Source organism: Lagopus muta, chromosome 4 (genome assembly GCF_023343835.1).
Source record: "Lagopus muta isolate bLagMut1 chromosome 4, bLagMut1 primary, whole genome shotgun sequence".
Classification (NCBI taxonomy): domain Eukaryota; kingdom Metazoa; phylum Chordata; class Aves; order Galliformes; family Phasianidae; genus Lagopus; species Lagopus muta.
The window spans coordinates 12,760,777-12,775,022 of NC_064436.1; the positions used below are offsets into that span (position 1 = coordinate 12,760,777).

The 14,246-nt window shown below is 37.7% G+C and overlaps 1 protein-coding gene across 1 annotated transcript in view; it reads left to right on the plus strand.

The window, feature by feature from the left end:
* Window positions 1-14,246, plus strand: part of ARHGAP10 (Rho GTPase activating protein 10) — a 130,987-nt gene that overhangs the window by 97,604 nt on the left and 19,137 nt on the right. The window contains exon 20 of the mRNA XM_048942635.1: window positions 12,877-13,039. Coding sequence (XP_048798592.1) covers window positions 12,877-13,039 — 163 coding nt within the window. The remainder of the gene's footprint in view (window positions 1-12,876; window positions 13,040-14,246) is intronic.

Here is a 14,246-nt window from a genome sequence, read left to right on the forward strand (position 1 = left end):
AGGGCATTGATTTTCCTTGTACTTGGCAATTAGATGCTGTATTTGCAAACAATTCGAGTACTTCATGTACTACCTGAAGGATCTTCATTTCTGCAGTCAAATTTACGTCAGAGACTATACTGTCCACTTTCCTTTTGACCTCTTTTCTCAGTGGTAAGCCAGTTATTAAATTCTCATTCTGATGGTTTTCAGCATCCAAAGGTGAACTGCTCTTAATGGAGAACGTTGAGCTACTTTCATACATGGCCTACTCCCAGAGTTCTTGTTTAAGCAAAATACAGATCTGTCTGAGATTCACACTGGGATAATTTCCAGAGTTTCTACCCTTCTAAGATGAAGATGCTTTGGTTTGGGTGTTCTTTCTTGTCGTTTTTTTTTTCCCCCTACTTTTAATATCTGAATGAATTTTAAAGTGAATTAAGTAGTGTTGCAGAAACTCCCTTGAGTTATAGTCCCAGCTATGTACAAATGTGAACAACTTTGCATTCTCTCTTTTTCTCTGTGGGGAGAAAGACCTAGCTAAAACAGGAAGATGTTTATGCTGTTCTTCTAAAAACGTCGTTAGGTCTGTATTTTCCACTTGCACAATCAGTACTTATCAGAAGAGAGCTCTACTTATGTATCTTCTGAAGAGTAAAGCAAAGTCACGGTTTTGTCCCCTCATGGTTTTATTTTAGTTTTATTTAATTTTATTTTGTAGCATTATAGTATTGAACTGCTTTGCAGTCAGATGAGCAATACAGCAAGACATGCTCTGTGTAAAGAAGTGTAATTCAGGCCATCTTGATGACCAGACAGTTAATGTGGGTTGCATAATCCACACTTGCAGTCAAGAGATTGGCTTTGTATGGCAATTCACCCAATTACAGTCCACCTTGCTTTCCAAACAAACCATAGTATAGATAGAAGTCTTAAGCCACAGTGCCTGCTGATTCCTTATTCTCTTTGAATACTCTGTATCAGAATTCGTCATAGGCAGATAACACATGTGTGTCATATGGTGGGGCTTGTTTGTTTTGTTTTTAAGGTGTTTGTCTCCCACTCTCAACTCAGGAACTTGGAGACATATTGAGTGTTTGGAACAGCTTTCTGCTGCTGCTGAAAGCTAAAAAATTTATTTATTTTACTTTAGAAAACAGGTTCTCATGTAGAATTCTCAAATTAATAAAAATGAGTGTTGATGTTTAACCCTTTAAAACTTGATGCTAATCAGTATTATTTTCTGAATGATCTAGGGAAGGTTAAGTATGACTGCTATGTTAAGTGTCAAGCAGAAATGGCCCTTCTTGAGGGAACTGGAGTGATACAGTGTCTTAAATTGAGTGATAAGTTAGTTCGCATGAACTACTGTGGCATTTTTTGAACTACTTAACTGAAGTAAAATGGAAGCTGTATAACAATTACGCATCACAAGCATTATTTTTTCTCCCTCCTCCTCTATGCCTTCCTGCCCCAAACAAGCAAGTAAAAAAAATGTAGACTTTATTTGGAATTACTGAGCATAAAACTGGGATGTTAGAGGAAGCTTTGAATTTATAATAATGAGATTGGTCTTCAGGGCTGGAACAGCCCAGAGCTGCAAGGTTGCAGGTGTGAAACCTGGCCTTGAACTCTTTCTATTTCTGAATCTGCTGCTTGGAAGTGTTTCTGTAACCTGGCACATGGTAGGGGAAATGGAAAGAAAAGCAGCTACATAGGCATATAAAAAAGCCGTAAGGGCTTGCAACGCTTGCTTACAAAGCTATTGTTAACAGCTGAGCAGAACACACAGTTATGCTGTTCTAAAATAGGTACACCAATATCAGTTGCAAGGGGAAGATCAGGATGATTGCTGTTTGCCATGTAGAACTTAAGATAGTTCATATTTCACCTTGCTGCAAGAATAGTTCTTGCAATTCAACAGCATCTATCACAGCTTTTTCTACCTGATGGCTCTGAATAGGATGAGAGCAGAAAATTTTTTACTTTGTATAGCATTTGCCAGTGAAGACAAAGCTTTTCCCTAGGTAATAACAGATATGTATAGGGCTCCCTTTCCCTATTGGATAAACAGCTTCTTCCCAGAAAGCTTTGGGTCAGTAGAAGGTACCTATTTTCTTAGAAGCATGGAATAATTTTAGCCCGTTCTTTTTATACAGGATCAGAACTGTAGTGAAGGAAAATATAAATAAACTAGAAATAAAAACTGAGTTTAAAGGAGGAGTGGGGAATTTACAATAGAGGCTTGACACTGGACATTAATGAACATATGTGATCTCCTATAATAATAGTTTATTTCTTCAATTCTCTACCTTCTGTGCACAGTCACGCAGGGGCACATTGTAAGGGGGCCAATTTGACATACTAAAAGCCATTAATGCCAGACATGGAAGTCACTGATATGTCTTTGCTGCAAGCCAGCTGTGCCCCATCCAACCTCTGCTGACTGAAGCTAAATGCTCTCAGTCAGTACATAAGAATGAAGGCAGAAGAAAGACTTGATGCTATTCAGCTCTTCAGTCAGTTTCCTATGGATGAGTGTGCATTTCCTGAACAAGGTGTTCCCTCACATGGTTTTACTCTTGCTTCCCTTCACTGATGACAAGGATAGGGGATAAGATCTTGGAGAGAAGAAACTTTCTGAAAAACTGACACACGAATTAGAGAATATTCCTCCTCTTTCTAATTTGCTCACAGTCTGTGCCAGTCTTAACTACTCTGTGAAAAAACCCACCAGTTGTATTCTTGTTCTATTAGCTTTTGGATGTCTTTGCCCTATTTCGTCTTCTCTTTCCCTTTTCTTATGGGTGTATAATAGCAAAGTACTAATAATAGGGACAGCAAGAATTGCTGACTTATCTAAGAGACTTGACTGAAACCAAGGAAAAGAGTCTCAGAGACTATGGTAGCTGGAATCTACAAGCTTCATGCCTGGCAAGTTTGATTATCTCCCAGAGCTAGTGTGCTGTAACAGATAAAAATTCACTGATGATGAATACGTTCACTTCTGTTTCAGCTATTACCAGTGTTTGCTTTTACCTCTGCGCTGCACAGCTTCCTTGGTCCCTCTCCACCCTGTCCCTTCTACAGTGCAGCCTCTCCAAATGCGCAAAAAAGTATTGCATTTGCATTTAACTAATGCTAACAGAATCAGAGGCATGAGCAATGGCGGAAGAATCCAGGCATGAAAGAAAAGGTTGATCTAAATGCTTGCCTCAATTGGATCTGGTTAGATCTACTGTTTTTGAAAACATTGCCTTTTGGCAGCAGACATATCTTTATAGTGACATCTTCCAGCTAGTCAGTAGCTGAATTGCAAAGACAGAGAAGAGAAAGAAAAGTAATGATGGAAGAGTATTTTCATGAACTTTAGATTTTGTGATGCCTTTTAAGACATACTGCTGCATGAAAGAACTTTCAGTATTAGTTACGATATTAGGCAACCTTTTTCGATCTGCTTTTGTTTAAAGCTCTCATTGTCATTGGTTGCACTACAGATGTTCTGTTGATAGCCTTTGAAATAGATCTGGGCCATAGGTGTATGTTGCCTGAACTTGAGGAAAGTCAAGACATTTGATGATACCATGAAAGCTTTAGAACAATCCACTTAGTTTATGTTTTACCTGAGTTTACAGGAAGTAGTTGCAGCTCATGACTGTGTTTTACAAGCATGAAATTAATGTGTGGCATTTGGCCAGCTTAGTAGAGCTAGAGGTCCTGTGTGGTTTCCTGCCAAGCAAGCTCTAGTAAAAAGTGAGTAATCTTTGAGTTCAGTATTGCTCTTGTAATCACAATATAACCAAATCAAAAGAGGAGCCCCTCCGCATACTTGTGTCTGATTGCTGTTGTGTTTTGAATTTGCATTATTTGATACAAATTAGCACCCCTAGCCTTGTATACATGATTATGTCTTCAATGTTTTCACTACAGCTTGAGGAGTAACTTCAAATACTTAATTTAGTTTTAGCTTGTTCAACAAAAGGCTTACCTGCAATTCTTCAGGGTTTTCTTGGAGTAAAGTAGTAACCATAAGCAACGCTTCTCAAGAATTTCAGGAGATGAGCTGAAATGAAATTAATCTTTATTGAAATAACCGCTTGCTATTACAAGTTCAGTGTATGTCTAGAAGTATACCTGTTTATAGTTGAACCTTGTATTTAAAGAAATAAGATAATACCAGAAAGGAATAGGGCAGAGGAATAGCTTCAAAATTCCCTGATCCATAAGAAACTTGCAGATGAGTACATTTCTATCTCTTCACTAGACCCAACTCAAACACCCACTTTCTGGCTGTAATTCTTCAGTTGCATCAGCCTGTCTGGAGGCAAATTCTGTCTAGTGCAGCTTCCTCCTTGTTCTAACATTTCTGAATCATGATGGAGTAGGGAAAAAACAATCCTTCTGTGGGAAATTCAATTTGTACATAAGATGCACGTGCTTGTACACACACGCAGTTGAAAAATTTATCAAAGTTGGTCTTTAGGGAAAAAAAGTACTCAACTTTAATGATTGTCTTAATTATTTTGTCTGAGAGGAAAAACAGCTTGCATAGAGATCTTGTTCTTACAGCATGAAAGCATGAAACTGCTGGATATGCTGATTGTGTCCTCTCTGTTTTGTCAATGAAAGCTATGTCAATTCTAGAGTGTATAAGTCTACTGATGTCTAAACTTCCGTAGGAGCTCGTGACATTTTTCTTATATTGCAACTGCATACTGGGGCAGTACTGCAATGTGTAGTATTTGCTTACAGTGAGGACAATGAATAGTTTTTAGTGGTGAAATACGTCCATTTTCCTGAGTGTTTTAAGGAGTCTGACATCTGAAACGCTCATTATTCAGAAAAATCTCAGCAATTCTCTATTTTAGTTTTAGTGTTTGCTTTGATATTTTAACCAAATAATAGGTCATTATTAGCACATTTTCGTTTGATTTTAATTTTTAACATTTAATGTATGTTTAAATAGTAGTTTCTAATGTCTGAAGGCGAGTGATTAACTGTTGATCCTGTGATCCAGTGATTCTGTTGATCTGTTTAAGTAATATGTTCGGCAAAAATGCACAACTTCTTACTTTACTCAGAAATAGATGACTTAATTAAAAAAAATGGGAAGGAGTTAAATCATGTCTAAGTTGACTGGGTGCTTGGCATGATTAACACAGAATAATTTGTGTTGAGAGTGATGAGCAAAGTAACGCAACTCTGCATCTAGAGAGAGGTTTTTTTTGCAAATGTAGCTTTGTTAGTACTTTGACTGCAAAGTCCTCTTATCAGTATCACGAAGATTTTTTTCCAGTAGAGTTGCTTCTGGCTTTCTAGAGTAAGGATACTCATGTTACTGCACAGCAAGGTGCAAATGCTTGGTTAGCATGAACTCATGGCACGTTTTGTATGGGTTTTGCTGATCAAGTAGGTTAATTGCATACTTTTAGCTTTAGACACTCTGCTTCAGAATGAAATCCCTTTTGATTTCTGTTATGATTCCGATGTGAATGTTCTGGTTGCTAGTACCAAGTAATTTGTTATGAGTTCTGTTGATACTACAACCTAACTGAATTCTTTCTGATAGTAACATACATACTGAAGGAATTCTCGGAGCACATTCTGAAGACAGCTACTTACGTCATAATCATAGAATCATAGAATCACAAGGTTGGAAATGACCTAGAAGATCATCCAGTCCAACTGTCTCCTTATCACCATTGCCACCACTAGCACTAAACCATATCACGCAGCACGTCATCCAGACGCCTCTTGAACACTGCCAAGGACAGCAACTCCACCACCTCTCTGGGCAGGCCATTCCAGTGCCTGACCACTCTCTGAGAGAAGAAGTTCTTCCTTATGTCTAATCTAAACCTCCTCAGATACAACTTGCGGCCATTGCCCCGTGTCCTGCTCGTTGCCTGGGAGAAGAGGCCAAATCCCTCATCATCACAACCTCCCTTCAGGAGGTTGTAGAGTGCAAATGTAACTCTGTATGTGTAATGTAATGCTGATCAGCTGCTTTTGACTTTCTGTATGTGACTGTTATTTTTTATTAGGGATTCACTTTGGGTTTGCACTATTTGTAAAGCAACTAATCTGAACTTCTTCATACCTCTTTTCTGTTATGTTGAAGTTCTAACACATAGAACAAAATACTTACTTGATAGGAAGTACTTATGATACTCATACTTTTTTCTATCCCTAATGTGAGATTCCTATGAAATGAAAACAGAATACATATCCTCAAATGAATGAAAGAGCAAAGCTACTGTATGATTGTGGAAAGTCAGCTGTTTATGGTGAGTGTCTGTTATCACTTAGCTGGATGCAGCTGTGATGCTCATGGGAAGAATGGGTGGCTGCACAGCAATGCAGCTGCTGCTTCCCTGTCTCATGATGCAGAAAATATCAGAGCTGAAGGCAGTAATAGGGACTTTGCAGCATCTGTAATTTACTTCTGTCAATTCTTCCCATTTCCTCTTGTCTATGATTAGATCTATGTGACTTTATCAAAGTAGAATAAGTCATGTCACAATTTGTACATCTGATAAACATTTACAGCATACACAGTTCTTAACAGAACTGTTCAGCTCGCTCTCTATGTATCTTAACAGAAACTGTTTTAACAGTTAAACTGTGTTTAACTGTGGTAAATTCCTCTTCTATTTCAGAAACATTTAGTTTCATAAACCGCTTTCTTTCTCTGGCTGCTCTTAAGCTATAGACATTGGTTGTCATGTTAATGTTAAAGATTAGTCTTTCTTTTAATAGTAAAGTAAGTAATTCTTCAGTTTACTTAGGCTAAGATTAGAAGAAAACTGTCATTCAAACAAGTAACTACTAGTGTTAGTTGACTTTTTTTTATTTTTATTTTTTTTAGTTTTTATTACATGCTTTTTCTTATTTAGAATTCTTGGAACAAAATAAGATCTGATTTTTGACACTGCCAAAGTATTTCAGTTACCCTTAACTTTAGATGCCAACAAAAAATATATTCTTAGACTAGCCAGATGGAAAAAGTCAAAAGAAGGCAACTGGGAGGTATGTCACATTGAGTTAGGGGGAAGATGAGTTCACATTTTTGATACGAAGGGTCTGAAAGCCTGTATTAACTGAGCCTCATCCAGTCAAAAGAAAAGTTGTTACTTATCTATTGCAAAGAAGCTGAATAAGGTCTTAGTCCATATAAGAATTTTCTTATCTGATGCAGATTTTTCATCATGAGAAAGGGTGAAACATAGTAAGTTAAAAAAAGCTTTTTGGGTTAGAAACTCAAGTGGCGAGTAGCACCAGTTAAACACAGTTAGGGGTGAGGACCAACATAAAACTATTTTGTTTTCCACATCATAACACCTTTAATTAAGAGCAGTTGAAAACACAGGTATATGCTGCAGAGGTGCAGTGAAAGCTCTAAAGCTAGATAAGGGTTGTGATTAGAACAGTAAAACAGTAAGATAATGTAGACAACAGTTTAAAAGAATATGAGCAGCCAAAAGAATTTGCCTATATGCAAAAAGTGATAGGATTGTGTATAATCAATGAATATATAGATGCCATAATTAAGAAATATACAGGAAAGTAAGGCTAAACAAGTTACCACACCAAAAAAGAATGACTGGAAAGCTTACCTTTGTCTTGGGCTCACTAGAAAGACTCAAAAAGAAGCAATATTCAGAAAAGAACCTTTCCTACTGGTAGACAGCTCTTAAATGGGTCTAGGAGAGGTGCAGCCAGGCTCCACCCCTTTCAGCCTCACAGGCGAGTTGCCTTCACCTGTGCTCTCAGGGCTAACTCAGTGCTCACCTCAGGTGGTCAATGAGAGGTTCAGGCTGTGATTCAGAAGCTCCCATACAGGTTGTGAATAACTGCTGAGAATGCAGTTGGATCCTATACCTATTTTGCATACGATGAGAGCTTGTCAGCGCAGTTGGGTGGGAACTCTAGGGATGGCCAAGCTCAAGGCTGAAGGAAGTCAGAAGCTTCCCACAAGTGTATGGAATATGAAGAGTTCATGTCTGGAGTATTGACAAAAATTTTGTATATCACACAGACTATTGATTTTATACTGAGAAGCCTAATGTCCTTCATCTGGTCTGGCACTCTGGTACCTGAAAATAAAGGTCTAACAGGAGAGAATAGAGAGGGGAATTGAAATTTCTAGGGAGAAGAGATGATAAACACACCAAAATGTGTTCAAAGAACAATGTAAATAAGCTTTAAAAAAAAATCCTGTCTTTGCTTTTTTGTGATGTAAGAACTCAATAGAATTCAAGTGTTAGGAAAGAAAAATGGGAAAGTTCAAGTTCTTCTTTTCGAAAGGACCTGTCAGTCTGATGTGGCAGTCAATCTTTTAATAGAAACTGGAAATCTGACAGTGCTGCTCCTTGTAGAACAAAGTTGGAGATAAAGAAGATTCAGAGGAGAGAAACAGTGAAAAATATTAGACTGTTAATATTAGGAAGCCCATGAATTCAGAAATAAAGTAAAACCATAGACCTGATTCAATTCCAGCCATGTATTTTAGCATGCACTAGACAAAACAGCTATGGCAAGACTTTAAAGATATTTTTAAATCTCCAGCTAATTAGGATCCTTAATGTCTCCACAGAGCAGCATACAATAAAAGAGTAGAGAAAAAAGAAAAGAGGAAATACCAATGTACATTATAAGTTTTGAAGAACTGTTAAATAAAACTAAGAAAATCAGTGTGGAATTTACAATCAGAAGGGTCAAGCAGAAATCTTTGCAAATAGGCCTGTTGCAAAGCAGATACTTTGAATACTGCTAAACCATCTAACTTGTCCTAAAAATAAATAAATCAATAAAATGTCTAGTAATTGGGTTGTATGGTTTGGCAGTGTGAGCTTTTAAAACATGGAATGGCTTAGGTTGGAGGAGACCTCAAAGGTCATGTGGTTTCAAACATCTTGTAACATGCCGAAGAAGAAGTTCAAAGACACAGAGAAAATGCAAACATACTAGCAATATTTAGAATGGTAAATACAGATCCTTGATACTACATTTACACGTAGTTACAATAATGACAGTGGTGGCTACTTTGGAATTTTTGCCATGTGCTACGCTGCCCTTGTTCAGACAAAATAAGGTTGATTGCACTGAGGAAATAAATCTGCAGATCTTAGAAGGAAGATGTAATCCACAGCTACAGAATGGAAAATTCTGAAGTGAAAAAAGAGACTCTCCTGAGTCTCTTACTCATAATTGGCAATCAACTCATTATAAACTACTAATATCATCCTGTGGCAAAAAAATGCAGACCTCACACGTATGAACAGGAGATGGATAAGTGATGGAATTTAATGCTCATTGTGGGACTTGTGGGATGAGAAGAAAACATATGGAATTCTGATCTGGTGTACAGTGTTTAGAAAGAACTCTGGATTGTTGGAATAGGTTCATACAGCAGGTGCTCGATCATCAAACTGCAAAATCCCATTTAGTAAGAAGTTTAGTTAAACTTAAAAAATGATTGTTTCTTCTTCATAAAGAGCAAAAGTCTGATGTGAATGAAACTAATAATCGTGTCATGTGTAACATGGGTCATGCCCGGAAATTAAAGCCTAACAAATTGAAAGTACATGCATTAATTGGTGAGTCTGTTCCCTCGGGCCCTGTCGCTGTCATGGAGAGCAGAGCTCCAGAGCTCAGCACTGCCTTTGTGCTCCCTGTGAGGAACTGCAGCTGCCAGTAGTCCTTCTCTCAGCCTGTGCTCTAGGCTGAACGAACTGAGGAGCTTCAACTGCTCCTCATACATCTTGCCATCTAGACCATGCACCATCTTTGTAAACCAACTCTCGACACTTAATAGTTTTATGTCCTCTTTATATTGTGGTGCCCGAAACTGCACACAGTGCTGGAGGTGAAGCAGCAGCAGCACAGATCAGAGTGGGACACTGTGCTTCATGCCCATCTTTGTACTATTGAAATCAAAGCAGTGATGCTGTGAAGACTTAATGTTTGTGCATATATTGGTTTTAATCATTAAAGTATGCTAGATGATTGTTAGTTTTTGCAGTTACACAAACTAGCTTTTAAATGAATAAAGTTATTGTTTTACTTTCCTGATGTAAAAAGCAGAGTTATCTGCTTTTGTAATTTAAAATATCATTTAACATGTTTTTAGAAGTTGTTTGCTTAATCCCACTGAATTTAGAAGGTACTTTTCTGTTTAAGTACCTTTCCTTTTTTTGTTTCTTCAAACTAAGTTCTTACTCTCGAGAATGCAATGCAGTGTTGACCATGCCAAAATGCTGACTTAGGAAAGCAAAGAAAGGAAGAAGTTTGAAGAAAGATGTAACATTCAGTTTTATTTATGGTTAGGTCAAATGCTATTGCTTGCATGTTTCAGTCTTTTAATGTAGAGACTACTGTGGGCAGGGATTGAAGCATGTAGCATTTCTTGTTTCTCTGCGTGCTCTAAGAAATGATTCAACCGAGAAACCTCCTTTTTCTGTAGGGGATGATGACCTGCTCATACACAGTGCAGAATAGGGTAGCACTCGTGTTTTAGTGAAGTGAATAGTTTAGGTAAACATGGCTGTGTAATATGGCGCGTGTAGTTTTATAATCTGATGTGCATTAATAGTAATATTTTGAAAATCAATTTTGATCAGGTAAAGGGTCTTAGATCTGTTTAGTTCAAAGGAATTTGGTTTCTTAATAAAGTAAAGCTGCAGTATTAGTGTCTAATCTCTCAGCTGTTTATCACTGTGTCACGCACATCTGCAAATGAGATGTAATAGATTACTTTTTATCTTTGAGTCCTGCACCTCTCATGTCACATCATGCTGCACACAGACTTGCTCACAGAGGGATGGGGCAGGAGAGCAGGAGTGACTCATCTGTGAGGTTAACTTCTCCTCCTCATATTGTACTTTGTTACAGCAGGCTAATTTAGAGCCTTGAATTAGCAGCTACTTTAAGGACAAATTTTAGATAATCACTTTTATCAAAAGAATGTTTTTAGTCGCATCTCATTTGACTGTCTAGGGAAGTTGTTCTCAGAGAGCGGGGGCAGATGAGGTGGCTGGGGAAGCAGCTGAGCACTTGCTAACTTTCTGTGTTTTAGACAGAAAGGATCAGACTGGTTGAAGCAGTAACGAAACTGTGAGGGTGATTTTATCCAGGGAAAGTGCCTCGCATTGTTCACATTTAATTCTCATTGCCTTTTCTTTAATTTATTCAAGAAGAAAAATAATCATTGCCCCTGGTGAAACAGTGTGCCGTGGCAGGGAGAAGGCCAGAGGGCAAGAAGAGACAGGGAAGGTGTACAGCACCCTCCATCTCCTGAAGAGGAACTGTAGGAATGGACAGAAATGTGAAATGATGGCACCCCAAGGGCTGTGCTCAAGATCACTGCACGCACTGAAGCTTTTGCTTCCCTTCCTGGCCAGGCTGGATCGGGCATAGAGCAACCTGGTCTAGACACAGGTGTCCCTGCCTATAGCAGGAGGTTTGAACTAGATGATCTGAGTCGTCCCTTCCAACCCAAACCTTTCTGTGATTCTATGATTGCAATAGTGCTGCTCAGCTTGAGGGATTTGAATTGAACTTAGTTGTTCTCTGTGTAGAGAACATTTAGAATTAGACAGTAATATTACATAGAACTAAGTCTTAAATAGTGCTGCTTACATACTGATTTTCAGACTGGTTCAATACTTTAAAAGCTTTTCATCCAGCAACTGTAGTGGCATGTTAGGCTTTGGTTGTTCATTTTTTCTCCAATTGTTCTGATCCTGAAGAAGCAGAACTTTTTTCTGTGGTTATGAGATCACTAGTATAGAATTAATTCTGAAAGAACATGTGTGATATTATTTATCAGAGCTATGTCACATGTTTGAGTGGGAGCAGAAAGCAGAGGAGGGAAGGAAAGAATGAAGGCAGCCATGTAAAGGATGGCTGGAAATGACCCTTGTTACTGTTAAGTATTAATATTCTGAAAACAGCTACAGGCCCTGTTTGAAACTGTGGGCTTGGCTGTGCTGGACAATGTAATGTTTGCAATTGTCCTAATTTCCTAAGACTCCTCTAGAACTTATAAAATGTTCAATTGATGTTTAATTAAAAGAGTAAAAAGGGAAGGTGTTGGTGGATGTTAGCTTTTCAGTGAAAAGCGTGGCTAGATGTATCAGCATGGTCTCCAGTGAGTACTGCAGCTTTTCCTTACTGTTTGTGAGATAGGAGTGATGTTCTTCTAACTTTTTCCTAAGCAGTCATTTCTGAATGTCGTCTCTTGAGCGATGTTGTAAAAATAACCTGTATAAACAAATAGTAGACCAAAGTATGAGCTCTCTTAAAAGTGACCACCCTAAAAAGGAGTAACGAAAGTAACATTCTTAGGTATCACGTGTTAGTTAATGGCCTGCTGTTAGAGATCTGCTTATTTGGTCCTTTCTAAATTTTGTTGTTCCATATTTTATAAGATTTTACGTGTGGCTCTTGAGAGCAATCATTTACTCAAATGTGTTTTGTATTTAGAGACTATGTTTTTAGGGAGATCTACAAATCTGCAGATTATAAAACGTAATTATTTTTTCTGATATGATTCATTTGTCTAAAAAGCAACCACATCCCTCCCTCCTACCCCCCTCCCCCCACCCAATCATTTCATCTACAGAAAATACTTGTTATAAAGAAGACTGGGAATACATTGTTTTGAGAAGATAGTGTCATGATAATGATGGGGGAAATGGTGCTATGGTAACTTGGGAGAGGTGCTGGTGAATTGTGTGTCCTCCAAAATACTCTGTGAAAATAGGATCCCAAGATTTTTCCTTGTATGTATTTCAGGACGCAGTGACCGAAGCAGTTTATTTGGCTCTTTTTAGTATAATTTTGATTCATGCTGTGTTTTTTTTTTTTGTTTTTTGTTTTTTTTTTTTTTTCTAGCTGACAGTCACAGCTCTCCAAAAGAAGACACTCCAACTGGCAGCATGGATTCTCTTTCTTCCCAGTCTCCTACTCCTGTGTTGTCCAGTAGCCCCCCTGGGCTATTGGATAGAAATCACCTTATAACGGACAGCGGAGATCTTTCAGACTGGACAACAAATCTGTAAGTATACTGAATATTGGATAATAGCTTTCCACTAGCACAATCATGCATATGAAACACATTTATCTTCAGCTTGGTAGAAGATGAATCACTTTTTAAATTGCATATAGTTTTCATTTTTTTTGTTATAAAACAGTATATGCTTACACACTGTAGTGCAGCTTAAAGGCTGACTGAATGTGGCAGTTTTTTCCCTTCTGAAATCTAGTGTGTTTCACTATAACCCATTATAAAATTTTAAATGATTTTTATTTAGGCAATAAATATGTAAGCTGTTTTTTATATGATGTATTACACTGGTTTTATGTCAGGGCAGTGTTAAGCTACACTTAAATGCAGGGCCGTAAAGATTTAAGACCAAATTTTGGTTTTGGATAAATGTACTTAAATGCACACTCATGAGTGTTGTTGTCTATGAATATTATTGTCGTTAATCCCATGTTGCTAACAAGTTAACTGCCTGCTTTACAACTAAAGTGCAGTATATCACTTTCAGTGGACACTGTACATGTTCAGTTTTGAGTAAGATGTTGGTTCAGCAAAAAAGGATATTATGGTTTTAGTACCACCTCTGTAGTACATGCTTGAGTGTGATACACAGAGCTACACATGCCTTTTTTTTAAATTAGAAGTTGAACTTGAATTCTGTTTGGCTATTTATACAAACTTTATCATATCAATACAGTTTTCTAGCTTAGTGCCAAAAAGCTGGAAGAAGCATGTCGGGAGAAAAGATTTGTTACAGATATTTTCCATAATGGCATTTTGTGTAGCCTGTTCTGCAGATGAAGCGAGAGTGTAAAATATATGTGTAGATGTACATAACGCATGAGAATATGTGGACAGCCATACACTGGGTTTATATTTCTACAGCTAGAAACAAATAAGTAACTCCTTATTAGGGTACTTATTAGTTATAACAATCTTTTCTCATCCAAATTGAAAGACGTTCAGATACTTCTAGATACTTCTAGATACTTTGCATATGCATTGCTTATTCAGAGTACTGAAGGACACTTTTCCTTCTCCTCTTGTACACTCCAGTAGTAACATGTAGGACTGACAGTAAGCTGTAAGCAGTAAGTAGTTGATGAAATGAGATGTGTGTATGGAAAACGAGTGTTGTGGGTTACATATAACTGATATGTCAGAGAAAGAAGGCATAGCTGAATAGGTAACATACGCTTACAAGAGCATTGATAATATC